This window comes from Syngnathus acus, chromosome 21, assembly GCF_901709675.1.
Source record: "Syngnathus acus chromosome 21, fSynAcu1.2, whole genome shotgun sequence".
NCBI classification, from domain to species: domain Eukaryota; kingdom Metazoa; phylum Chordata; class Actinopteri; order Syngnathiformes; family Syngnathidae; genus Syngnathus; species Syngnathus acus.
In genome coordinates, this window is record NC_051105.1 from 11027613 (window position 1) to 11054406 (window position 26794).

Sequence of the window (26794 nt, forward strand, 5' to 3'; positions counted from 1 at the left end):
GCGCAGTGTTTCAAAGACAGTTTCTCTCATTTTTGTGCCCTTGTACTTTAGTCTTAGCCTATATTTGTATAACGAATCCATAAATTTACAACACCACTATTAAATTCTATTCAACCGTCTCGGAACTCATCGATGCCGGTGGTCCTTGGAAAAACACAACAGGCAGTGTGTGAACTCTTCCCGAAGCCGTAAAATGCTCATCTTGGCCGTATGCCTTTGATTTGCCGAAAGAATACAAGTAATATTGCTCCTTTAAGGGGAGCTAATGCTACATAGGAATGACACGCATGACGGCAGACTGCTTCAGATCAAAACAAAAAGACTGAGCGGCTCTGTTCCGCAGCTCTGAAGTGGCCTGTGCTCAGGAATGCCTTTCCTCCTGGCCTCAGGGGAGGACGGGGAGGGCGGTGCGGTGGGGTGGGCTGAGGGGGGGGGTTGGAGAGAAGGCGTAGATGAGGAGAAGGGGGAGGAGGGGGTTTCGCTGTGACATTTCCCATATCTCCTCATAAAACATCAGTCTCAATGGCCATGGGAAGAAAGTGACTTGTACTTGAAAGGAACAGAAGATGGATGATGGCAGAGCACTCAAGTTGAATGAATTAAACGAAGATGAGAACTGATCCAAATCTTCTCATTTTCAATCACCTAAGGCGAGAAGGAGCTCACTTTATTGAGAGTATGAGGTTTGCCAGAAAAGTTCAAGAACTGCTGTTAGCAAAGATATAAGAAGTCACACTGACTTGTACAAAAAGTAAAACAATACTTCCTATAGAACACAATGTAAATTGGATTAATCCCCTTCCAGACAGCCAACATTGCTGTCATGTCCGCGGCATTCTGTGTGAGGTCCAATCTGTGCTTAGTCTGGCACGTGGTTTACTTCAACACCATCATTTCCACAGCAGAAAAACCACGCAGGAGGCAAAGGAGTGAGCCCACCTCCAAACAGAACATGCCATTGTAACTTACACAGAGTAACCTAAACGTCAGCATTGCCAGGAGGTCCTGGGATCTGTCAATGAGGCATTCCAAGACTTTCACACATTCCCTTCAAACTTGGGTCAGAATGTCTTTACACAACAATCTAGTTAAAACAAATCTTCATTTGGAACCACCAGTGACACATCCCATTTGGATTCTGAAGACTGCAATCTACTTCTTGGCAAATTACAACCTGACTGGAGTTCATGTTGCTATCGTGTAAGAGGCGCTTTTGATTGCCATTAGCACAGATCTGGAGGCGGATCTCCTTTCTTCAGGGCCAGGTGAGGTCATGAGAACGCCACTCGCTGCCGGGCAACGGCCGCTTCAGCAACCCTGAATGGACGTGTCTATAAAGCTGTCCACCCCAGCAGCCAAATCCCATAAACAAACAAGGACCATGGTAAAAACTGCAGCCTTGCACCCACCATTCACAAAACATAACTCACGGAGAACGTTTGGTGTCAATCGTAACTAGCTTGATCACCCCACGGGGTCATTTGAATTCAATTCGCACATTGGTGAAATGATAGTTTAAAAATCAGATTACCCTGAACCCAGCAGCGGCTATACAAATCTCTCACATTGAAATTGTAAAAGCTTGACCTTTCTGTTCAATGACAATTACTGTTGGGACGCAGTAGATGTAAACATTAAGATGTGAGCGGACTCTATCCAAACTCCGCCTCTTTGCAATCGACACTAACCCTTCTCCCTTTGCGGCTGGGCACAAAAGCATCCGAGGTCACGAGTTCAACCTGCCTCAAATCCTCCTGAGCCATGCATAGCAAGACATTCATCTGCAGACACACTTACAAAAAGCTCAGATATGCTGAAAGACGGGAAAGTCCCCCCCCTGCCCAAAGTCAGACCTCTCCAAAGACACTCCAAAAAAACAATAGGAACCAACAAAGCATAAACATTGGAGTTCTTAGTGAGACGGTCCAAAAAAATCTTGACGGTATGAAGGAAATAAACGCAAGATCAGACAGAAGGAATGTGTCTGCCAAAGCAGGTCACGGTGTAATTAGAAAGGCTTGTGTCCTGCAGACCCGATGAACCGCCGTGACCGCCGCTATCGCAAAAAACGAGGCATGCAAACTGATAAATGTTGTGCCTTCTCTTTGATGTAACAAAACGTTGGTCATGACTACCGACAAGTAGGTGTTAAGGAGGGGACGGGATTCCGACTGGTGTGTCGTGGATGACATAACCCCTCGCTTCAAATGAGACCCTTGTATTTGTTTGGCTTCTTGTCCTTTGCCATGTTCCCACGAGCGGGTCACAGGGTCACGAGGGAACGCAACGCCCAGTGTCTTACGAACCAAATTTAGCTTTTGGAAGAGAGTAGCTGGTCCTTCCAATTCACCGCAAATGCGAGATGCCTTAGTTAATCCTCAATCTGTAACCATACGAGGCCCGAATGTTTGCTGTAAGCGAGTCAAACGGAAAATAGCGAGACTGGTCGGCCGGGATCACCGACTTCCCTTATTTTGCTTTTCAAAAAGGAGAGACAGGGCGTGTCTAATGTGGATACACCTGAGGTTTGTGGGTGTGTTCATGTATGTGAGTTTATGTATGAATGTGTGTGTAACCAAAAAATGTGGTTTGAGCTACGCCCTGCTAAATCGTTGCCTGCTGGCTTGCTAGCCTGCTTCGCACTCAATGGTCCTCTTTGTAAAATCCTTTGCATTCTTTTCTACGCCATATTAAAGACTTACCTTAACAGTCTGGAGATGAAAATCTAGTCAAACATGACTTGGGACCAAAAAAAAAAAAAAAAAAAAGCAAACATGAGCCTGAGCGCCATTTCACACATTTTAGAGGGGGGGGAAGTTGACACTAAAGTCAATAAAAGTCAATGTTTATGAGTAATGCAGACAACGTGGACAATTTTGTAGCTGCGAAATGATTTGTCTGCACCTTGATGAGTTCTGGCCTGAGCACGTGTGCTACCAGGATGACAATTTATGTCCTGCGAGTATGACAAACGATGCGGTTGGCAGGATGCCATGCAAGCGTTTATGACACCTCTTCTTCGTGCCTCGGGGCGAAGGTGACGAACTTTTGATACTTCCTCAACTAAATAATGCCTCATCTAGCAAGAACATCAAGAAAAGAGCAGCCTACTCCTTCGTCCACCTGCTGAGCTGCTAGTTTCCAAATAAAGTGAAGATGACTTTGAGGGAGTTTTTCTGAAATCCCTTTTTAGAAACCACAGGACAAGGAGGGAGTGTGTCTTAAAATGGCTGTGGTAGATATGGCTTGAAGAGAGGCTACCACCCAGCTGTTCGCGGAGACAGAACAGGCTCTCGAGGGCAAGCCGACGCTGGAAGCGGCGGGCGGACTTTGTTCGGAACCGTGTTTCTTTTTTTAAATCACACAATGTCTATACAGGAGCTGTAGCATTAGCGGAACCTACGCAGAGCTTGGCCTGTGTTTGGGGAAAAAAGCAGGGAGGTCCTCAAACTGCTCAAAAGGACCTTCTGCGTGGATGGTCAGCTGGTTATTTTCATTTTCATTCATTTTTTATTACTGTGTGAATGCCCTCGAAAGTATAAAGCTCCAAATGAAAGTCCGGCTTAGTTAGCAAATGAGTCGGAGATTTTTGCAACAAGTCACTGTTTCGTGTCAAAACACCCGAGAAACTGTTGAGACAGCACAAGTACCAGTCACAGCTGAGGCAACACGTCGCTGCGGTGCTTAATGGGCTCCTCTCACTCACACACTCACACACTCACACACTCACACACTCACACACTCACACACTCACACACTCACACACTCATTACATGCACATTCAAGGGGACTTGCTTATCTCGCTTATAAATATTCCCTTCATCTTTCACCTTCTTTGGAAAATGTAGGCGAGGTTGTTCCAAATCAGTCACCGGCCCCATTAAAAATGACATTACAAGACATAAAAAGTCATTAAAAGCAGCAAGCTAATTTCACATTCTTGTCTCGCTCTGCTTATCCTCACTTGGCCCTCATTAAATTTTGGGCTTAAGTAGAAAAGTCACCCCCTGCCGTCTTGGACGGTGCGGGATGATGAAAGCGAGGCGGCCCCGGCTGCAATTTGTGCAGCCTTGTGAGAAGAGAAAAGCCACCCCGCTGCCGCAAAAAGTGTCATCAAAAAGGACATTTTAATTGTCTCTTACATCTGTTGACTTATGTGATTATGTCACTTTAAATGTGCAAAACAGTTGAAAGTGTGCCGGCGGTTATCTGAAACCACAGCAGGGGGCTGAAACGTCCGCTGTGATCTGCCACCTCTCGCACATATGTACGGGATGACAGACTTTGGTCGTCCAGCTGACCCCCCCCCAGTTTTAGATTTACACCTGATGCAGTCGAAATGCAAATGGAAAGTCAAATCACGCCTTGGAAAAAAATTTACATTCTATGCAAAGTTAACGATTTGGTCAGAAAGCTGGGATAACTCATTTAGCATCTCGTCTATTCTCGTCAATGGCAGTGAATGAGTTAATAAGATTCCAACTATAAATAGACATCAAGCCCTAAATATTTCCTGAAACAAATCCCTTCTTGGTGCATGTTTCCATCAAAGGCAACAGGCCCCAACAAACCAGCATCCCACTTCCACCATGGCACACTAAAAAAAAAAAAAAAAAAACGTACTTAGAAGGGAATCGAGAGGCCAAGGAGAGATGGGAGGAGGATTCTAAGAGAGACCAAATTAGCTCGCTGTGTTTTTGTGGTATTGGCAATGTGGCGATCCCAAAGGAAGCCTAATGACTGCGCTGCTATCTGGCATGGGAACCGACTTTCCTTGACTGCTTTTAAGTTGTCTCCACTCAATCGCCGCCGCCATGTCGGGGGGTCGCTCTTGTATCGCCGTTATTCTTCCGATCCCTTCTAAACTTAATGGGCAAATAAAATATCCGAAAGACCATATTTGATCAGGACAACCTTCAGGATCAGGTTTTACTGACTAGCCGTTGTACAGGAAGTGACCTGCTCCAAATGTAAGAATAGAAGCAAGCGTCGCGATTGGTGCCTTCACGTAAGGCGCCTTCACGTAAGGCCACCGGAGGCCTCTCATCTGTCTTGAGAGCCCTAAACAACCAAGAGGACCGAGTCGCCTGCTTTTATTGTCCCGCCATGAGAAAGGGTGACAGGGTGGGTCGGCGGGACATGACGGATGATCCCCAACTGGAAGAATGAAGAAGCCGTAAAACTCCGCTGTCGTTCTCGCGCTTGGAGTGTGTAAGCGCATGCTGCAATTAGATACCGCGTGCGATGATAAATCAAGCTTGGTATTAAGCGTCGAGGGGTAAAACAGCGGCGGTGGAACGCTCGTTGTATCTTTTGTACACGGCAGGCTGGTGGTGAAAGACGCCCGCGTCGTGATGCAAGCGCCGGCACGCAAAATGCAGTCGGAGCAAAAATGGTCACACGAGAACATCGAGACAAGCGCGGGAAGATTGTGACTCATTTGGACTCGAAGGAAAATGACACTTCTGTTTGTTGAATTGACGCATTTCGGAAGAGTTGCCAAAAAAACTGAGACGTCTTTTTATAGGGTTCCTTCTCGGCGGGAATACTGTGTCCGCCTCACTGTTCGGTATAAAGCAAAGTGAATTGATGAAAAGATTAAAGTGTCACAGGCTGCTTGGATTCCAATTCATAACACACTTAAGAGGCCCGGTGTGGCTCACAAGAGCTAATGGAGCAAAAAATCGTTTTTACTTTCATTTTGCTGAACTTATAAAATCGCTGATTGGGTCACTTGGCTGGGAAAGTCACTTTTATGCTATTTACTAATAAGGGGCAGGTTTGAAATGAGTTTAAGCGGGTACAAAGATCAGGTATCAAATGTTTTGAGAAGATCACGATGCCCATCTTCACATCTTCCACGTACCTGAATCCTTCCTGCTTGCTTTGCCGTCTCTGTTCTTCTTTAGAACCGCCTTGAACATGGCAACACTCCTGGAATCTTCCCTGTTGAGACCTTGATGAAAAAGAAAAAGACAAAAACGTGAAATTTCATAATTCAGCAAACCTGACGCAGGATTTCTTCACTTTCAAGATTATTGTGCTGCCCTCCCTCCCAAAAAAAACCCCCAAAATAATACAAATTGCCAGCCTGGTCATTTTCCCACAGCATTCCTAATTGTGCAGGTCACCACCGGTGCAAGAGTACACGGAAAGAATGCTTCAGCACGTCTCCAGAAGAAAAAAAAAAAAAAACTCGTGGTGTTATCTCGCTGAGGAAGGAAAACTCTGAAATGCCCCGAATTCCACGTGTAATTGACGCTGTGTGACTAAACTTGGCCGTTTGAGATTGCGTTCACCGGTTACTCACCAGCCAGCGAGCGACGTAGCAAGGTGCGGCCATTATGTGCTTGTTTACCTAAGCGTGAGTAAGAGTCCAGACAACAGTAAATAAATGCTTGACCATTCAGAAGCTGGAACGGTAGCGGCGAGCTACGCCACCGTCCAAATAAGGTCTCGCTTTTCACAAACTAAACACAAAAGGCATTCTCAGCTGCGGACAGATGGACAGACGGACGGCTTACGGTTGCTGTGGGAGAGCCTTGCTATCCAAGGGTTTTTTTTTTTTTTCTGTCTTGGTCTGCTCAGGGACACGGAGGGTTGACCCAGATCTGGTCAGGCCAAGTTCAATTTGAAGAAAGATTTTAGAGGGCTTGTACAAATAAGTCTTACGTTCTGTTACCAACGGCAACAGTAAAGTTCCACGGTTCAAATGCGACTCGCATCTCGAGGAGACACTTCGTTAGAGTTTGCAAGTTTACCAAAGCGACAAACTGCAGCTCGCTGGGAACGTTGCCTTCAAAAGTGTCGAAATAGGAAACCGGGGCTGCGCCTCAGGCTATCACGTGAGTTTGATATCGGGTCACCGCTGTCTTGATGGAGTTCAAATCCGCTGCCGATTGTGAAGAAGAAAGGAACGACACCTGCACAATGCCGCCGTGACGTGCGGTTAATGGGGCCGTCTCGCTTTGAGAAGTTATCAGAGCTCACCGCTATACACACACAGACACAGACACACACACACACACACACACGATTGCTGATCTCAAATGCCTCTGGCGAGGAAGCGCATCGTGTACAAACCTGCTTCACCCTGTTAGGGACGACAGCGAACGAACCAAAGCTCAGATCAACCTCGACGTAATGTTTTTCACCCCGTGTGTTCTCACACGGCTTTCTTAATGGCCAAGTAGGAGTGCACGAGTAATTACATTTAAGTTTGCCGCTGTCGTCATAGCCGGTGTTTAACGAGGCCAGAGCAGCGGCGTGCGACCCATCACACACGTTTTGATAGACCGGCGTAGGAAGAGATAAAAAAATAAATGATTAATGAAAACTACGATCAGCATGACATTGAATGCAGTTGTTGTGCTTAGCGATGTTGGTGGGCGATTATTTTTTTCCAGAGCTGGTTTGCTGCACGTGAGTCATGCAGCAGTAAAGTAAGACTGATATTATCTTTTAAAGACAGATTTTTTTTTCTGTCTCATTATTCAGCTACTGAGCGAGTCACGTACTTTTTGACCCAACAATAAACAACAAATGGATATTGACAAATGATCGGTGTGACCCAACCGCATCGAAAAAAAAAACAGGTTCGGCAGTAAAACTTTGCAGCCACTCCCGGCCGAAATAAAAACTCAAATGCCAATTCCGCTGCTAAAATTAATAATAGCGCTTTCATGTGTAATTGTAGGTTCTATTCCCAATAGTTTGCTGGCACGGGGACGATGCTAGAGCGTCACGCTAAGGGGCACGGTGAGGTCGCGGATCAGAAACCTGCGCCGGGGCACTCCGGCAACCGCTACGAGTTGCGCCTGTGGGAAGCTCGGGACTTCTTTGAAGAGCGCCGGAAAAAGGGCGGGCCCGAACTCGGGTGCTGCGGCCGAGCGTGAACGATGGCCCGTTAAGGAACACGAACGGAGGAAGAGCAGGTATGAAGGACACCTCCGTCTTGATGTGGGCCATTGTCGGCTATTCACGCCGGAGTGAAAGGAAGGCAAAGAACAAAGGGCAGACATTTTTATGTCACGCGTCTACCGGTCTGGGCTCAAGTGCATCCTTCCCAGCCCCGCCTTCCAACTTCCTCAGCTCTACAACCACCCAAGAATGTTCCACTTGCTATGAGAATGATTTTGATCTTATTTTCATCAAAGGCATTAGCAGTATCGGGGCTTGGTATCGGAGTGTTCTTTCTTCCCTCAGCTCAAACATCATAAAACCGTTGTGCTTGTTCTCGGGCCATTACTTGCACAAGCACGGGTCAACGTGCCCTCACGACAATTTAATAGCAAACACGAGATAAATAAAGGCAGCCTTTTATCAGTTATGAAATCCTTATCACTATTTTAGCAGATCTGAAAAGCAGAAAGGCGCTAAACTTGCCACTTGTTGCTTTTCCTGCAACTGGATCAATTCCACCCTGAGGCTGTTTGTGAGTGACCCAATTTTTTTTTTTTCCAAGGCCCAAATTGATTTTGACACACCAAGCGTGAAAATCCGAGAACAAAAAGATCGAAGTGCGGAAGGAGCCCATTAAAGTCCTCGCATTTTTGCCGCGTGGGCGGTGATGCGATTGTAACGGAAAGAAGCTACCTTCTTCAAGACAGCTGACGTCTTTTCCGCCAGGAACAAGACAAAGAAGAACGTTGGACGTAAAAGTACACAAATGTGCCAACCAATGACTACGTCGTAGTAGCGAGCGACACATTCCGGTAAAAATCTCAAGTGTCTGCAACAACATGGAGCCCAAACATTCACATGCCACCCAAAAACAAAGCACTATTTTGCCAGAATTCCAAAGCAGTTAAGGAACACCGTCTACTGGGGCAAATTAGAATCGTACGGCAACACCAATCGCTGTCCTCGACGTGATTGATGCGTCAATTTATGCCTGTCGGTGACGACGCGACAGCGTGCGAAAGGCAATTTCTTCCAGTCCCAGGACGGTTAGCCTCCAAAGTGTCAAGGCATATTTTAAAGGCTTCTCCGTATTTAAACTTACATCTCACGTTCCTTAAACCTGAAATTAAAACAGACAGGACAAGACATTCTACTTTGTTTTTCCACATCAAAATCATATTTCATGCAGCACATCCAAACGAAGACAGCCATGGGCAATCACCAACATGAAGGCGGGATTTTCGTGTAACGTATATTTAAGGATAATGGAAGGTGGTGAGGCAGTTTTTCCCACGTCAAATAACTCACAAATCCTCCGGCGAGAACGACACGGCTCTTCAGACCTCGTGGGAATCTCACTTATTAAGTGACGCTAATTATCTGGCCATCCCTCTATTAACAACTCACCGAGCGATTTATGTGCTAATGAACACGGGGAGTCCAAAACTATTAAAAAAAAGTCATGGGGAAACTGCTTTCTAGACTCAGCTCAACGTTTGCCTTTGGGGAAGCCTCGTATTTGATGAAGAGTGAAATATTAACAAGTTGCCTTTACAAGTTACATAACGTTTCCCTAGAGGGGGAAAAAAAAAAACTGCTTTTTTTTTGCAAGTCCAACACGTTACTGACATATCTGCCTTCCTAATGACTTCAGCATTCACTTAAGTACCAAAAGAAAAACTAGTCAGGAGGCTTTTACGAGACGTGTCAAATTGAGTGCAAGCAGTCCAACATCTGAGCTTACAGACTCGCATTCCCGCGTATTGTTCTCCAGTTTCTTTTTTACCACAAATATGCGCACGCTGAGGCTATGCAATTTCACACTGCGCTGCTCCATTCCTCCACATAGTGTTTGCATCTACCGCGTCACACGCTCGTGCTGATCTCAGAGGGAACGTCATTCTACGTCTTTGCTCGTAAGGTCGGAGCCAAATAAGCCGAAAGATATGATAGGTCTTTTTGTTTTTCTAAGGCCACCTGACTCTGGGCAAGAAGCAGGTTACACCCTGGACTGGTCGACAGCCAATCAACACAGGAAACAAAAAGAGAACACCTAAAATAAGTAACATCTGAAAGACTCGAGTGTATCCCACCGGGCATCCTCCAATTGTTTTTCGACCGTAAACTGGAAAGAATTAAACCTGCCATGTGTTTTGCTTGAATTTGAAAACGACAACCCATTTTGGGATATTACTGTCCTACAAACCTTCTGTGGGAACCTTTTCCCCATCCTCTTCATCATCTTGACCGTTATGAAGAGCTCAGTGTGTGCCGTCAATCAGGTCACTCGATCCACTAAAGTCCCTTTCCTCGTTCATAACAATGCCACTCTGGTGCCAGCTTCTGTTCGGGGCCAACTGGCCCCGGGGACCATGGGAACCAGGCTATGTTCAGACTGGAAGGCACTCAGTCTCTCCTGGTGCTAATACCACATCTTTGTGGTAAGTGCAGAAGCATCAGGCGGGCACTATAATAATTCCTTAATCAGTGTAAAATTGCACCGAAACGGTGCTGGTGGAAACATAATACTGAGTATCTCCATGTCAACCGGGAGCCAGCCTGACGCTGTGTGGAAATTCAAGACTGGTTTTAATAGTCTTAAATGCAATGCGTCAGTTACATTGTGGTTTCTAATCACTGGGTGGCATTTAACATCAAAATAAACAGTTAATGAAGGGTTTCAAAAGCTGTATTTGAAAGATATTTCTTTCCATATTAGTCACTAATAAGTGCATTTAGGAAACTATTTTTATCAACAGTTTGTATGTGTACCACATATATTTCATTATGGACAAACATGCTACAGCTTCAAAAAATTCTAAAGCTCTATCTATCTATACTTGACTGATCTAAATGTATTATTTTTTGTCACTTTAACAGAATGGCAAACATTTAAAAATGTTACATTTGATAATGTAGGTAAAACACGAGTGGCTTGTTTTAAATCAGGTGTTTGTAATACGTGTGTCGCTTAATTTCAGGACACACATATGAACGACAAACTCCTTAGTAAAACAGAACTAAATAAATAAGGACTTGAGCAACTTGTAGAGCTCATTTAGCATGCTAACATTAGCTTCATTCACTTTGACCTGCATGCGTGTTCATGGAGACGCTACCTGACCGACAACTTTCCCCGAACCGACTTCATGTCAAGCTGTAAAAGATAACATTTCTGTCAAAAACCACCGTGTTACCTTTGACAATTAGTTTGACAAAAATAAGTCAAATCACTTTCGACGTAAAGCCCCCAAAGTTGCTGTCAGTCCCCGGTGGATGTGACGGCACCTCCGCTGGGCATGCCCCAACATTTCGCCTCCAGTACCTACTCGCTATTTTTAACATTTACGTCACAAAACCTAATAAACGTCTTACCTGCTGAATTTTAGGTGAGTATTCTCCCTCATTAAAAAAAAGGAAAAGAAAAGCTAACGTCCCTCTGTACTTGAGAATAACTCCACACACACAAAAAAAGTCTGCTCCCACTTGTTCCAGCACCAAGGTAGACTCTGCCGAAGATAGACTCCTCCTCCTTCCTCGCATGAGGTCATCTGTCGTTGAAGGCCCGGCCGGCCGGCCGGCGGGCGGGCTGCCCCGGATCATCCTCAGCCTCCTCCCCTTGAACAATGACAAGTTGCAGATTCATTTGTTTACGACAATATTTCGAGATAACAAACGTCACACAATGAATCGATTATTCTTTTGTGGCCGAGAAAATATTTTCATAAATATGTTTGGTTTGGCTATGACTTGACTACTGCGTTAGCGTAGGGATGGATTTAATTACATTTGTGTCACGTCGTCTCTGTAACAGAACTCATCGTAAATCGAGGACCGGTACGAACAGGTGATTCAAGCTCCGTGACTGATTTAGACTCCACATGAGTCTATAGCGACATCTTGTGATGAAAATGTTTTTGCTACTTGCCTGACCTTTGAGGGTTTTATCAAACACAAATATATTTTCCATCTCACTTCCCAGTTATACACAAATATGCAGCTCTGGAAAAACTTAAGAGCAATTAATTTCTTCCAGGGTTATTATCAAATAATTGTGCAATGTTTTTATCAATAGCATAACGAAATTAAAGTCAAACTTCTAAGTAAATAATGTTATCTAGTGGAGCTTTATAGGTATTGTGCAGTGAATACATGTAATTTGGCATCTCTGATAAAATTCTGTATAGTTGTCATTTGTCAACACCTAGCGGTCAATGTGAAGTACTACAAAAACAATCGTCAAGATTAGTGTCGTCATTTGTTACTACCTAGCGGTCATTGTGAGGTATTGCAAAAACAATCTCAGAATCCATTTTTTTTATTGAACGTCTAACACGCCAAGTAATACAAAGATGTTGAAACAAGAATATATTTTGAACATCAAAATCCTCATTTGACACACAAAAACATGAAACAGCCACAAAAGAAAAAAGGTGAGACTTTTAGTAATTGAAGAGAATATTTTCTTTTCCTCCAAAGCATAAAAGGCATCCTTCAGAACTTCCTAGGCTGCTGGATGCAGAAGGTTCGAGGAGAGTGGGGCTTTTCCACAGCGGGTCGCACCCCACTGTGCCTTACGCTCACAGGCGTTTCTGGAAAGTCGTGACTCAACTGACAAGATTAAAAATACAAAAGTAAGAATATTGCATGAAGCATTCACGTCCGTTGGAAATTCAATCTTCCACAAATCAAACATTAATATGTTTTTGGGATACCTTGTCGAGAGTTCCTGCCAGAAGAAGACCCACTTTTTGCATCTTGTTGGCACTGGGCAGAGGCCTGAGGCAACAAAAACAAAAAACCTCACTGACCACAGTTTGGTGCACCAGCTGCCAAGCAACCCCGAAAGCTGGTCATAAAAAAGTCAGTTGGTTCAACACTGTTATATAAACTATTAATTAGTACTCGGAATGTTCATACATTTTTTTCCGAATTTATTCGTTTTGTGCAAGCATACCTACCTGGGTTTGTCAAGCCTCTTGGTCTCCTTTTCCGGAGTCCCATGGTTGCTGCTGGCCTCTTCCAAGCCTTTCTTGGCTACTCGCTTGCCTCCAGCCTTCACTGGTGAGAATACAATATATAATACATTTGGGAGAAAGTGAGAACATTTAATTTTTGTACGTAATGGCCATTACCGTCTTGTTTGTTTTTGTAGTGACGTCACACGCGTGCACAACTTCGATTTGCCAGACACTTTGTTCAACTAAATCATAACCCAACTCACCCACGTAAAAAAACTAAAAATAAAAAACCACACTCGTAGACATCACTCCGAAAACTTTTAAATTTCACTATTGAACATGCAAAAAAAAAAAAAACAATTTGAACTATTGCTTTAGACTAAACGTGCAAAAAATAAAACACGATCTTGCCTAAAACTATTGGGTAAACTTGAAGCTCATTTGAAAAGAATAGAAAAGATGCAAGCGGGGTAACACTACATTCACATAGACCACATAACGCGCCCATGAAGGCAATTTTGTAACAATACAGGTTCAGTACGTCGAAAGGAGTTGCGAGGCGACCAAAACGATCTAAATTCGGAGACCTAAAGTGCATGCAAAAAAATACCAACCAGCGGGAGGGTGTCCAGCTTTAAGCAGACGACCGTCTTTTCCGCCACTTTTACTGCCTTGTTGTACCATCTTTTAACAAATGTTCAAAACTTCCCCTTCAAGCTGCTCGCTTCACTTTTTATACGATAAACCACAGCTAACGTCACGCCCAAAGCCAAGCCCACCTCGCTGCTGCCCTGAAACGTGACATCTTGCGAGTAATACTTGTGCACTTCCGGGGGAAGAAATGCACTTCTAAACTGTCAAACTCACTGGACACTGTATAAGGTACACCCAAGGAATCGGTTGACAGCCGACAATCGTGCTTTCTTGATTGACAGGTCGCATTATGAACAATAGTGAGAAATATTATTCAATAAACTGATTATCATCTTTCTAAAGGTGCTGTTGGTTTTTTGTTGATGTTTATTAATTTGATAAAATGGAAGTATATTTTCGCAGGATGATTGTAAATATACTCAAATAAAAAAATGGCCAGAGTGTAAAAAACAAAATTGTCCTTTTTATTATCATGTTTTCATTATGTACGTATGCCACTGTTGTCTCCACATACTTTCTTCATATTCATATATATATATATATATAATATATCTCTAGAGATTTATAATGGCACAAGTTCATGATTTGTATAGCAGTGCAGATGAGTGTAAACCAGGCCACGTGTACTGTATTTACAAGAAAACACAACATTGTTACAACAGTAAGTACAGCTAACACTTTCATCCTTTCGTACACTCGTTGACCGCCCGCCCCCCCACCACCATGTTGGCTTCGGCACATACATAAACAACCTCCATCTTGACTCTTTCCCAGATCCTTGCATCACATGACTCACGCCCTCGCTGCGCTACGACAAGATGTAAAAAAAAAAAATCTAAAATCTAAAACAAAGCTGGACTGTCATTCATGTCCAGTTTTGTTCCCCACGTGATTTTTTTATTTGTCTCTAAAATGGGGTACACACATACGATTCGAGAAGGATGCCGATACCAGCCACAGATGCTTTAAGCGAAAGAAAATGATGAGTAAGTCTTCCTTGCCAGTAATTGGTGCTGCTGTTTGATTAATTTGTAAATCATTGTGTGCATCACAGAGACATTTGATTAAAATTATTTGTCATTGTGTTGATTAAAGTTATTAGTACTAGTGGTGTCTGTACTCGGTATCGGTATTGGTAAGTAGTCAAAAATGCATACTGGTACCGGTTTGAATAAAGGTGGTATGAAACATCCCTATTTACGATATTAAAAATCGTTGTGTGTGTACCCCTCTCAACTACTTTAACTAATTCCCTTCTACTGACACACATTCCATGATTCCCTCTGCTGTTGCTCCTCTACGTTCAATGGGTTTCAAAAGTCTACACACCCCTGTCCTACTGCCAGGTTTTTGTAATGTGGAAATGTTTTTTTTTTTTTTCCTTTGAGTTGTACAAGCTCTCATTAATGGTGGAAAAACGTTTTGAAACAAGTTGTCACTTTATCACAACACCTACAGTAGCATTCAAACAGGGGTGTGTAGACTTTTCATACCCACTGTATGCACACACATTCACACGAAGTCTCTTTGTTTTTTTTTAAAGCCAAGTTCATGGTTGAGTTTCAGACCCACGAGTCTGGGGATCCGGGGTACTGCTCGGCCCGGTAAGAGGGCCTCCGCGTGCTGGCGTAAATGTCCACGTAGTTGTTGGCAGCCTTGAGCGTGTGATGCTGGCCGCCATAGTCCACGGGGGGCGCGTACGCCATGATCTCGTCCACGTAGGCGTCGTCGTAGCCGTGCGGATGCTGCACGTACATCCTGTACGGGTCGTAGGTCCTCCTGCTGGGCTCGTCGGTGTAGTAATAAGGCTGAGTGCAAGACACACACAGGAATTTTATTTTTAAAAATTAAAAAAGGAAATAAACTACTTTTTTTTTTTTAAAAAGTAATAATATATTGACAAAAGAATTCCAAAATTAATTAAAAATTCTCTGTTTGCATAAATATGATATGCTGAGCTCTGTATTGTAGAGAACATAATGGACCTGCATGTTTTTGGTCTCACCTGTGTTCTTCTGGGCTCCTCCCGCGTGGGCGACGGGTAGTAATACGACAACGGCTTTCCAGACCCTGCAATCAAAGTACAAAACATTTCAACAATTCAAATCTGCGAAAATGGAATGCCCGTCCCCACGGAGGGGAGAGCAACAGCCGGCCGGCCGGGCTGCTGCTTTCCACTTGTTTACACAGGCCTCGGGGATCGGGACTGGCGTTGGCACGCCGTCTCGCCACTGGAATCCACAAACTCCCATTTCCACCAGTGCTCTCTTTTTTCTTGTTTTTGTTTATTCTGCCCTCCCACTCTCCTGCCAGCAAATGCGGGCTGGCAAGAGCTCTCGGCTGGCGTACAGTGCACTCCCCCCCCCTTGGCAATAATAACACTATTGTGTGGTCTGGTACAGACTAGCGAGTCCACTTTGGGCCTGTTGGGCTCTCAGGTGCTGCATGCTGGACTGTAAGGGAGCCAGATGTGAGTCAAGCTTCAAGAAGCTAAAGCGGAATGAATTCAGCCATTTTGGAACAAGCTGAATGTATGGTACCTTACCTGTGTATTGGTTTTTGTGAATAGCGTTGTCTACTTGATAGTTATAAAACTGCATAGTTGACTGTGCTCTCTGGTAATCTCTCAAGGTGTGGTCGCGAATGGCAGGAGACGACATGGCACTGGCGGCTACGAGTGGAGGAAGAAGAGAGAGAGAGACATGAGGGCAACGTTGAGCTCCGTGTCTAAAAGAAAAAACGCCTACCAGGATGGTTGAGGGGGGACATCTGAATACTGTTGGTGTGGAGGGCGGGCTGCGACTTGAACCGGTCCCGCTCAAGTGTGGATACCGGTGTGAGGAAATGGTTTTGGGTCCATCCGTCCTATTGGGGAATACAGAGGCCGGATATTTGACGTTTGTTTGGTCAGTATCGGTACTTGCCCATCCTTAATTGATTATGAATGACACGTCCTTACTTTCTTATAGATGGCACGTAGATCTCTGTACTGCCACAACGTGTTCAGGACCTGAGCAGCTGCCTTGACCACCTTCAGAGAAAACCTGCAACTCACAAAAGAACCCCAACATTCATAAACTATATAGTTATATTAGAGTAAGCTTGGCTTGGCGTACGTACCTGTCCCCTCTGCCCTTGGTGATGTTGACCAGCTTCTCGACGCCGCCCGTGTCGGCTAAGGCCTTGGCGTTCTCCATGTTCCTGCTGGTGACCTCGTGCAGGGTGCAGCAGATGGCCGCCACCGTCTCGTCCGACAGCAAGGTGGTGTTTCCTCCGGGCAGGCGGTTCACTAGGTCCCTCATGGCGTATTTCCCTGAGCGGGAGGGAGGGAGCGAGACGTGGAGTTAACACGTTGTGACGGGGCCTTATGCTCGGGATGGCAGGCAGATGCAAATTATGTCACTTCATATACATCATCGTTAATTCAACTACTTGGTTCATGGATGACTTTGGGGTTCGTTTCATGAGGAAGTTTTTCAGTGGTTCTCAAAGTGTGCAACATTGGCTCCCTCTAGTGGTAGAGTGATGGAAAAAAAACTGACAAGGTGAGCCCCTTACCGATGAGCTCTTTGTTGCGGACATCCAGCGCCATGTTTCTGAGCGCGGTGGCCACCGAACACACCACCCGGTCGTTGTCCATTCGCAGCAGCTCCACGAGGATGGGCAGGCCTTTCTCCTTACGCACTGCAGCCCGGATGTACGCTGCAAACTGGGGAGGGACAACGGCAAAATAGCAAAGATGAAAATTAATTTGTTGAAGTTCTGACATGCAGTGAACTTTGAGTGTTGGAGATTATTGTTATTATTATTGATTTTGCATGGATTGACAGGACATTAAAAACAGTCGTGATTTGAAAAATGTGCTTATGTATATCCTGCCATAGATACCTTCCAGTTGCCCGCCGACAGGTTCTGAAGCGACCCAGCGGCGCCCTCTAGTGTGGAAGGATTGGAGCTCTCGGCGAGTAGTGTCAAGTAGGGCTTCACCACGGCGGGGTGCCAAAGCATCTCGGCACCCGCGGGGGGCTTGGAGAAGCCCGGGATTGGTCCCACACCGTCCCACTGAAAAACAAAAGCGGCGTATATGGCACTCGCAAATTTGAGATTGAACTTGAACACCCCCCCACGAATGTTTTTGTGAATCATGTAAATTCTCTTCCCCATCCTTTCACACTCACAGTGTCTTCATGGGAGCTGTTTTTCTTCTTCTTCTTCTTCCTCCCCCAACAGCTGTAGCTGTTGATATCTTTGCTGGGTGACTCGCTCGCCAGGATGGCGTCTGTTTCCTGCGCATCCATCAATCCCGACGGAGGCAGCTCCAGCTCCAGACGGTACGACAGGTTCCTTAGCGTGCAGATGCAGTTCTCTACGATCTGGTGTGGAGGGAACGCAGAGACATTTTGCTTTAGAGATGACAAACTATTGCTATATACTGTAAACAAATGGGAAATAATTGCTCAGCTGGTCAGGCAGTTAAAAGGTTCCAACCAATAGACAGCTTCTTCTTTTTCCCCCTAACATGTTTTCCTCTTAGCATAACAATTAGGTATGTATGTGTTTGAGTGTGTTGTCTTGTGTGTACCTTGCTGTCAAAGTCCGAAGTGTTGACACAGGCTTTGATGACGTAGAGCAGTGAGTCAACCAAACCCTCACAGGTGCGCATCTGCTTTCGGGCCTCCTCGCCAGCTGAGCTCAAGTTCCTGTTTGAAGAGCACACACACACACACACAAGTCATGCGTATGTGTAAACATACCGACTGACAGATGAGTGTGTGTCTGCTCCACTTGTGTAATCATTCCTGCACACCATCTATTATGGATGAAACCCGCGTGTGGTCCGACCGACTGACTGAAAACATTCCATCTAGCCTCGAGTACACACACAGACGACAATAGAAGAGCGAAAATGTCCATTTACAACACGAGATAAAATGTTGATGGTTTTAAGAGTAAAATATAGTCATCATAGATTGGTTGTTCTTTGCAGAGGATAAAGAATATGTCAGTGAGTGTTGTTATATTGTCAATCCATACAACACTTATATTGTAGTTTATCCATCTCCACTTCCACTAGTTGTCCACATGGGGGTGCTAGTGCGCCAAGCGTATGCATCAGGTGGTTCCTACCTCAAGCAACCCGTTGTGTTCTTCAGAACCAGCGACGAGTGAAATTTGAGCTTGTGGTCCTCCTCGAAGGTGGAGCTGCTCCATCCCGAGTGGGGGATGATCACAGTGTTGGTCAGGGTGGCCAAGGCGTCGCGGATAATTGTCATCTTGACGGCGTCGCACGACGACAGGTTCCATAGCACCCCTGCGGAGACGCCGCACGCAAACTCGGTCAAGGCGGCGGGGACAACTGAGACACGCGAGCTTTCAGGATGCGAAGAGAGTGCTTAGGGGAAAAGGCCTGACAATTTGGGCTTTTAATAGCTGTGTGACGGAGACCTTAAGTGGAAATTCTTAAGAGATAAATGATCGATTTTTTTTATTGTTTGTATTATAATCCAGCAGTGCTTGTCCACCCACCAAGTGTGAAATTAAACAACAATCTTTAGTGGGCTTTTTCTGAAAATCCCACTAATCAAGCTTTTTGCTACTTTTTTGTAATCATGAGGGCTGTTTTACATAATAACCACACCCGACAGCACAAATAGCAGGACGCCTTGTTGCATGAACTGATGAAGCCTTCTCAATTGAGAGGTGAAATGTCTTCTCAGACATCTAACATAGTTTCATCAATTTAGTATGTCCCCTCGAGGGTGTTATAAAAACAGAGATGGCCCCTGGTAGCAAAAAGGTTGCCCTCCCTCTGCCTTATATTAGACATTCACATCCATCTTCCACATCACAGCGGAATACCTTCAGGGAGGGAAAAAAAAAAAGGGAAACAGGCAACAAAGGGCATTGCTCCAGCATATGAAATGAAACATAAATAATGTAAGTCTTTCAAAAATGCTGCCCTCTTTCCACTCAATTCAAATGTCCTATTTTTTGGTAGCCACTGTTGGTGGTTCACAATCCTTGGCAGCCTTTGATGCTGCATCTGTCAAGGATTAGCCCTTTTGTAGCATGTCCCTCTAATTAGCTGCCTCTCGCTGCCAGGCATGCGCTGCAGCACAGCCTGACTTCTGTGGCGCAAGCGTAACATTAGAAAGGGCGCGCCTAGCAAATAAACAGCGGACAACGATTGCATAACAATGTGACAAAGCTCAACGGAATAATCAGCCTGACTGAAATCCATAATTAGCATGTCATCGTGTCCTATTGTACATTTTTAGGATAAATTTATCTACTGTATGCTAATTTCCGTTTAACTTTACATTAGCATTAGCTGCTAATGTAATGCTAAACGGAAAACGTTAAGTGCTAATGATTAGCACTAACGCTATCTACTAGCTTCTAGAAAATTCTCCACATTGTTTATATCCACTCATTTCGTAGTACACCATGTCCTCTTTAATTAAGCCGATGACAAATATAATATTCTATAATTTGGCTTGCCCCAGAGCTCATTCACACAAACACACACAGTCGGAAGCGATGTGCCTGCCAACAAATGCCAATCGGAAGAGATTTGAATCCATTCAAAGCCTGAAGTACATGTGGAGGATTTCATCATTTCAGTTTGACGACACACATCAAACACAACGTTCTTGCATGTTGACAGCATCCCAAAAGCACACAATGCTGTCAGAAATGAAGTATGGCCATAAATCCCCCGTGACCGTTCCAAAATGTCATCTGTGGCGGCGGCTTGACCCCATTTCGGGACGTGTGTGTTTACCTGAGGTCAATGTTATGACGCTCGAGGGGGCAAAGGGAAGGAGAATTAAGAGGCATGAACTAAAACAACTTCAAAGTGGCTAGCTAGCGCTTTTCTATTGTTTTGCCTGTCGGCCACAAAAAAAGCAAGCGAGAAGCAGAAGGTCTTATTTGGGTATTCATTTGTTGACTTGTTTCCGTTTACCGACAATTGGCTCGCGCTTGCTTTTGGATTAGGCTTCTTTATAGAGACAGAAAAAAAAAAGAGCCATGCCTTGAGCATTCTGGGAGCGACGCCACAACTTTTTATCTTGAGACACAGACAATATTTTTACGTCTGGCGTTAGCGAGTGAGTTTTTTTGGCAGGTCGGGGATGATACACGGTTGAAAGCGAGTGTAAATGTCAACATTCAAGACAATTCCATTGTTTTCATCTGCAGCATAGGTGACATAAATCTCCTGAAATTTCTCCGAACGTATTTTAAAGGCATATTCCTGAAAGAATCTTTCAACTTTTGAATCCAGTGGACTTGCCTAAAGCGTTTTAAGTTTTAGGAGAGTCTACCAGAGTTTTTAAGTGGCAGTTTCCGGCCGCTGATAACGTTTGTCAGAGCTGTGATGTTTGGCCTGTGTTCTCAAGAGTCTGAGAGCGAGAATATCAACAGCTGCAGGGTGAGGCAGCAGGTAAACATTTTGTGTCGGACAACATGACCCCTGACCTGGAGCAGGGGGGCCACCTGTTGCTAATGTAGCATAATTAGCACCTGGACTTCTCAAAGGGAGCCGCGGAGGAGTGTCGGGGAACTTGTTTTGAATACGGTTGACCCTTGACGGTGGTGGAAAACACAGAGGATGTCTAAAACGAGATATCGCTTTTTTAAAGTGAGACATTATCACAGTAGCCATTGCGGCGCTTCAGGAATGTATTTTTGCTGAAGCGAAGTAGAGAGGTGTTTTGTTTCGCATGTCAACCCCCGCCAAGAAAATATACTACACTACTGTGATAGTCTGTTCTTTTTTTTTTAAAAAAAAGTAACCATTGGACCTGTAACCTGAAACAGTTGGAGTTTGCGCTGAAGCTGAGTAAAAACAGCTGAATCAACCACCTGGGAGCCAAACGGCTTGCTTGGCCCGTTCGTTTGTGCTCCACCCTGATCCCAAACATGTTTGCTGATGACAAACAAAACCGCAATCAAGTGCTGTGTCGTGTTTGCCTTCAAGGAAGAAACTACAAGACGTGTGTCTTCATAATAAGAACTTCTGATTAAAATAATTGTTTCAATTAAAGTGTGACAATCATATTGTTAAAACATGTTTACTGACACTGTGTGTATTTTGACAGACACCAAGTCAGGTATCCTGTTATTAAGGCACCCGAAAAACGCTGACTGAAGATCCTGAAAGCAGCTCGCAATCAGTCCCGCAAGCAGTACCGAATCAGAAAACAAAGCCGAGACTCACCCGTGACGAGCTCCCGCACCTCGGCGTCGACACTCTTCCTCAGCAGTCGCAGCAGAGCCGGGATGCCCCCCGCGTTCCTCAGTGCGATCTTGTTTTCATCCATCACTTTTCCATACACAATGTTCCTCAGAGCTCCGCAGGAGTTGCGCTGGACCTCCAGTACTTTGTGGTCCAGAAGATCCACCAGGTGCTTGACGCCGCCGAGACGACAAACCTGCAAGGAGAGTCGGTGAGAATCTTGTTTGCTAGCCACATGTCTCGTCTGAAATCAAACACAGTGCAGCTCAGCTTCTGGTTAGCGTATGTTTTTTGTTTTGCTGGCCAGCATCGATTTAACAGTATGGGACAAGTACCTCGGCTTTAATTCGATTATCACCGAAGCAGAGGTGCTGAAGGTAGGCGGCTGCGTTGGCCTGCACCGAGGGGAAGTGGTGCTGCAGCATGTGGATCACCTCGGTCAGCTCCGGGTCTCGCCACGCAAACTCCCTACAAATACCCACGGGAGTGATGCGGAACGTTTGCAACCCATCAGAAGCAGGGGAAAAACCTACCTGGGGTCTTTCTGGATGCTGTCTATGGAGGGCGAGCGGGTGGGATCGTCCAGGACGCTGCCCTGTCGACTATAATTGGAATCGCACGGCCGGTACTGCGCCGAGCGATACGGATCGGCGTAGGTGGCGGAGGGGTGAAGAGCCAAGTCGTTTCTTTGGTAGGTCATGGCGCTGCGCTGACTGGATGTCCGCTGGAGACTCCCCACGCCTGAGGCCAAAAGAGCAAAGCCCTCAGAAATGAAATCCAAACACGCTGCGCACGCAAACAGACAAATCCAGGTGAGATTGGCTGCGTTCGAAGTTTGGGTTAGACGAGCCGAGACTACAAAAGGCGCCGACGCGGCGGAATCTCAAATCTGCAACCGATTGATGTCACGGATAAAACTGAGGCTCCCGTGGTTTGGCAAAGACGTGACTCCTCTTCTTCAAAAGGGCCGCTTGCTCCTCGCTTTGTTTTAACAAGATTGCGTTTAGCCGGGAGGGCTTCGAGCGCTTTGGGGAAAAACAAAAAAACAACCTCCGTGATGATCCGCAAATCCTCTCCTCTGCTCCTTCCCGCTTGGCCGTGCCACCGTATGCTTAGAAGCTAATCTTGCCAAACGCAGCAGAGTGGCAACGTTAAGCCGAGACCTGCCCGAAATAGCTAGATACCCACTTGCAAAGAAGGGAGTGTCTTACGACCTGCAGAGTGGACGCTAACGCCTACGGATAAATTTCCTCCCTGACACCTGAACTCATTTCATTCCCTGAAAATGATACAATGACCTCATCTTTTTAAATACAATGGCTCACGACTAGCAAAAACAGAGTCGCATGACTTCTGTGACGCGTCCATCCTATCTGACAATTTCCTCCCCTCCTTCCTAGCAGAAGGCGACATGTCAGCGTGAGTTGCTGTTCCCAAAACACAATTTCCTCGCACGGCTGCTCCTGCGCAAGGCCAATATGCTGGAATGATTAGTATAAACACAGTGTACCCTAAATGCAATCTTAGCCTCACTGTTTTGATTTAAAATCACATTTATTTTTCAGTCGAGGATCAATACCTTTTAAAAGTGCCCCTTTGCACAGAGGAGGAACACAGAGCGAATTACCAGCGTATAAATCATAAAAATAAGTAAGAAAAAAATGAACTGGGGGCAAGGAAATAAGGCCTTAAAATGAAAATTTCCCAGTAAAAAAGTGAATTCAAGTGATTATTTAAAATATCCATCAACAACAAAATGAAATAAAAGTATTTTTTTTAAACAAAAATATTCAGTTATGGCAGATAAAAATCACGAACCATAAATATGAATTAAAAAGCTTATGGATGAAATAAATCATATTTTTGCTGTAGGTTATACTTTCTTCATTTTCATAACTAAAATTACCCTTGTGGCATAGCCCTTTAAAGAAAAACTCGAAAAACCAGGCTCACAAAGACTGTCAATGGTCCTCGTCTCGCACTTGCAACCCCGTTGCGTTTTGTCAATATACATCACAGGCTGCAACAAATTACGGCAGCCCATCAGTGGGGCTTCTTCGCACCTATCAATAGCTATTATCGGAGACGGATCGGTCGTGATCACATCTTCAATGTGCCGAGGAGGCGACGGCGCCGGGTGGAGGTGCTGCATGCATGGACAGCGAGGAGGCTCAGAGCACTCCGAGCCATATATTTATTTATGCATTTATGTATTTATTTTGAAATTGTTATTTTTTAATTTTTTTTTTAATTTTTCAATATTTTATCATTTCTTTTATTTATTTGATTTTTTATTTTAATATTTATTTATGTATTTATTCAGTCATTCACTTTTATTATTCCAAATTGTGTGTCGAGGCACCACGCTATCTTCGAGAACAGCCACTAAAAATGAGGTAACGGGCGCCTTTATGTTAGCGTGCCATAACAATAATACCCGCCTGGGGTGTCACAGCCAAGCCTTTTGCGTCCTACGCCGGTGGAAGCAAAGGCGAAAAAGAAAATAGACGGGCAAGGGACAAAAATAATGAAAGACCCATTTGTGGTGCTAAAGGCCAGACAGGCTGTCATATTGTGTTCCAGTGACACCAGTGCTAAAAGAATCCTCGTAATTTGTGTGCATCACACCTGAGGCGCTCCTGCAGATGCTGCCCTGTTGCGTGTGGGCCGAGCTGAGGTACAACGGGGTCTGGTACATGCGGTCCTCAAAGATGGGCGCAATGCGGCGTCCTGGGGAAATACTGGACCTCAAGTCCGGGCCCAACTGACTGGCGTATGTGTTCCGCATGCCTGCAAAGACAAGAGAATGGCTATTAGAGCGACTGAAGGAGAAGGACGTGCTTCCCCTGACAAATCTGAAGACCCTTCGGTGCCTACTACACTAGAACCAAGCCCGTCTGAACCTAATTCAAGGAGAAGCGCTGCGCTGAGGACCAAGTTCACCGTAAAAGCATTTTTCCACCTTCCTCAGTAGCAGAAGATGGAAAATGCCAGGTGGAGGGGTGTCGTAAGAACAAGCCAAAGCATCTCCTGCATCAATAGTGACAGGAAACCACCAAGCGAGAGAAACAAAGACTGCCGACACGCTCGTCCGCTTGAGCTGAGTCAAGTGAATGTGAAAAGTTAAAGGCAAAGTGAGGAAATGTGAGGTCTCAGCGCACTCCATCTCCATTTGTCACATGGCTGAGCAGCCACTGACAAGAACGGCTGTAGCCAAAATGCGGCAGGCAGCGCTGGTGAACGTAATCCGGGCTTAATAGCGGAACCTGGACATTAGAAGTAAATATTCCCCTTGCGGCCCAAAATGATGATGACATCGCAACCACTCGCGAGTTGCAGTCAAAAGTGAAGAAATGGAGCTGGGGAATGGGACGCGGCCACAAAGGACAACCATGCACGCATGCGGCCACTGCAGCAGACACACAACACATACACAACACACACACACACACACACACACAGAAAGCAGGACGGGGAAGAAAAAATGTTCACCTTGAATGTCATCATCCACCAGAGCATCTGAAGATATCCCCAGGCAGCACAAAGTCAAGTGCAGAGTCAGCATGAGGACTGCATCAGTGCTTGTTTTACAGCGATAACTATAGCTTTCCTATGATTTATTTTTTTTGTCAAAAAGTCTTATTAAACCGGACAAAATGGGAGTAACAATGAAGGACAATGTGAATGTATTTTTCATCTTAAATACCATTGTTATAAATTGTTTGACAGCCATATTTGGTACACCTTGACTTGATAAGCAAACAAACTAGCATCTACATATGCTAAAACCTTGATGTAAAAGTTTGCGTGTGCCGGTTACCTGCAAGGTTATCAGGCCGCACCCTCCTCTCGTAAACGTCGTACGGCTGCGACCGGTAGGCGTCGGCGCCATGGATGATGGAGCGAGGCAGAGTGGAGCTGTAGTGCTGCGGGACGGCCACCATGCTTGTTCGCACAGGAGACGAGTGAGCGGGCTGCTTGTCAGTCAGGGTCAAAGGCGACCCCATGCGGCCCGACGACGAGCCCAACGAGGCCTGGAAGGGCGAGGTGGTGCGGCTGGTGCTGCCCTGCCGCGAGTTTGCGGAGCCCGCCCGTCGCAGCGCGGCAGGGGAGTTTTTCTTGGCGGTGAGCGGTGAGCCGCCGGCCCTCATGGTGCGCTGGGCGGGGGAGGGCAAGGTGGTGGAGAAGATACAGGAAAGGGGTTTGGGTTCGGTGATGACGGGCGAGCCGTAGGCGCGCAACGAGCCGTGGGAGGGCGACGTGCTGCTGACTCGGGGCGGGGAGTGAGAGCGAGAAGGCACTGAGCTGACTCTTCGGATCGCACGGCCAGGCACTGCCCCGCCAACTGATGGCACCTCAAGCGCAACAACAAAACATATTTGTCATTCGGAGGGCTGAACTCAAATTTAAATTGCACAAACATTTTTTTTTTATACTTAACTCATTCACTGTAAGCCCAGTTAAAAAGGATCTTTGACGACTATATCAGTCATTGGTAGTGAATGAGTTAATCGGCTAAAACCATTTTTCAGGGAATTAGATGCCATTGATCTTAGCTTTTTTAATGTACATATATATGACCCAATAGAAAGAAGGACAACGAATTTGGAGTGGCGTGTTGCTGGTTGCAAACCAGAGGTTGGAGTCTCAGGTACCTGTGTTGAGGTCTGCCCCTCCGCCCTGGCCATCTTGACGGGGGTGCTCGTGCCGGCGCCGGGGAAGGAGTGCTGCATCCTCAGCTCCGATTTGACCACATCTTGGTTGCCGTGGTAGCCGCTGCTGGCATCCTGGTAGCCGCTATCTGAGTACGAATTCATCTGGGCGGAGCTACGCGAGTTCCCCGTGGACCCTGAAAGTACGACGGATTCTTTGGTAATGGCTGTGACCTTTACCTAGAGAAGAGTGCCTAATGACATATGTCCTAGCAGGAGGATGGAAATGACTTCAATAATGTGTCATTTTCACATAATTACATCAATTACAGTAAAAATATAGCCCAGTGAGTTTACTTTGGAAAAAATGATTTTGTTTGAAA

The 26794-nt window shown here is 45.4% G+C and overlaps 3 protein-coding genes across 20 annotated transcripts in view; all 3 read right to left on the minus strand.

The window, feature by feature from the left end:
- The window catches only part of tanc1b (tetratricopeptide repeat, ankyrin repeat and coiled-coil containing 1b), a 52305-nt gene extending 40875 nt beyond the window's left edge, over nucleotides 1-11430 (minus strand). For 13 of the 14 annotated variants that reach the window (XM_037280967.1, XM_037280966.1, XM_037280965.1 and 10 more), the window contains exons 1-2: nucleotides 11278-11430; nucleotides 5867-5956 (exon numbers count right to left, since the gene is read on the minus strand). In XM_037280967.1, the coding sequence (XP_037136862.1) occupies nucleotides 5867-5924 (58 nt within the window). In that variant the 5' untranslated portion in view covers nucleotides 5925-5956; nucleotides 11278-11430. Of the gene's footprint in view, nucleotides 1-5866; nucleotides 5957-11099; nucleotides 11204-11277 lie in introns of those variants that run through there. The other variant, XM_037280964.1, reaches the window with a different exon arrangement.
- A 772-nt stretch (nucleotides 11431-12202) lies between these two features.
- dap1b (death associated protein 1b) lies at nucleotides 12203-13631 on the minus strand. Of its 2 annotated transcripts, none has more exons than XM_037239115.1 (4): nucleotides 13478-13631; nucleotides 12864-12963; nucleotides 12618-12669; nucleotides 12203-12513 (listed from the first exon to the last, which is right to left on the minus strand). In XM_037239115.1, the coding sequence occupies exons 1-4, from the start codon at nucleotides 13545-13547 to the stop codon at nucleotides 12397-12399; spliced, it is 339 nt and encodes a 112-aa protein (XP_037095010.1). In that variant the 5' UTR covers nucleotides 13548-13631; the 3' UTR covers nucleotides 12203-12396. The 2 variants fall into 2 exon arrangements, with proteins under 2 accessions (XP_037095010.1, XP_037095008.1); XM_037239113.1 differs by having other exon boundaries at nucleotides 12618-12681.
- A 329-nt stretch (nucleotides 13632-13960) lies between these two features.
- The window catches only part of LOC119114972 (plakophilin-4-like), a 31541-nt gene continuing 18707 nt past the window's right edge, over nucleotides 13961-26794 (minus strand). For 3 of the 4 annotated variants that reach the window (XM_037239029.1, XM_037239028.1, XM_037239031.1), the window contains 18 exons: nucleotides 26415-26608; nucleotides 25580-26114; nucleotides 25252-25278; nucleotides 24388-24549; nucleotides 22293-22500; nucleotides 22095-22227; nucleotides 21742-21955; nucleotides 18645-18828; nucleotides 18100-18217; nucleotides 17696-17890; nucleotides 17406-17579; nucleotides 17076-17226; nucleotides 16638-16830; nucleotides 16477-16561; nucleotides 16265-16382; nucleotides 16063-16188; nucleotides 15523-15587; nucleotides 13961-15325 (listed from right to left, as the gene is read on the minus strand). In XM_037239029.1, coding sequence (XP_037094924.1) covers nucleotides 15080-15325; nucleotides 15523-15587; nucleotides 16063-16188; nucleotides 16265-16382; nucleotides 16477-16561; nucleotides 16638-16830; nucleotides 17076-17226; nucleotides 17406-17579; nucleotides 17696-17890; nucleotides 18100-18217; nucleotides 18645-18828; nucleotides 21742-21955; nucleotides 22095-22227; nucleotides 22293-22500; nucleotides 24388-24549; nucleotides 25252-25278; nucleotides 25580-26114; nucleotides 26415-26608 — 3128 coding nt within the window. In that variant the 3' untranslated portion in view covers nucleotides 13961-15079. The remainder of the gene's footprint in view (nucleotides 15326-15522; nucleotides 15588-16062; nucleotides 16189-16264; nucleotides 16383-16476; nucleotides 16562-16637; nucleotides 16831-17075; nucleotides 17227-17405; nucleotides 17580-17695; nucleotides 17891-18099; nucleotides 18218-18644; nucleotides 18829-21741; nucleotides 21956-22094; nucleotides 22228-22292; nucleotides 22501-24387; nucleotides 24550-25251; nucleotides 25279-25579; nucleotides 26115-26414; nucleotides 26609-26794) is intronic. The other variant, XM_037239030.1, reaches the window with a different exon arrangement.

Bases quoted from the DNA above. Each gene is read 5' to 3' on its own strand.
- dap1b (XM_037239113.1), bottom strand. From the start codon at position 13,547: ATGGTACAACAAGGCAGTAAAAGTGGCGGAAAAGACGGTCGTCTGCTT. The intron at 12,964-13,477 runs GTTGGTATTTTT...TATTCTCACCAG, and splicing joins AGCTGGACACCCTCCCGCTG to TGAAGGCTGGAGGCAAGCGA. The intron at 12,514-12,617 runs GTATCCCAAAAA...TAATCTTGTCAG, and splicing joins TGGCAGGAACTCTCGACAAG to TTGAGTCACGACTTTCCAGA.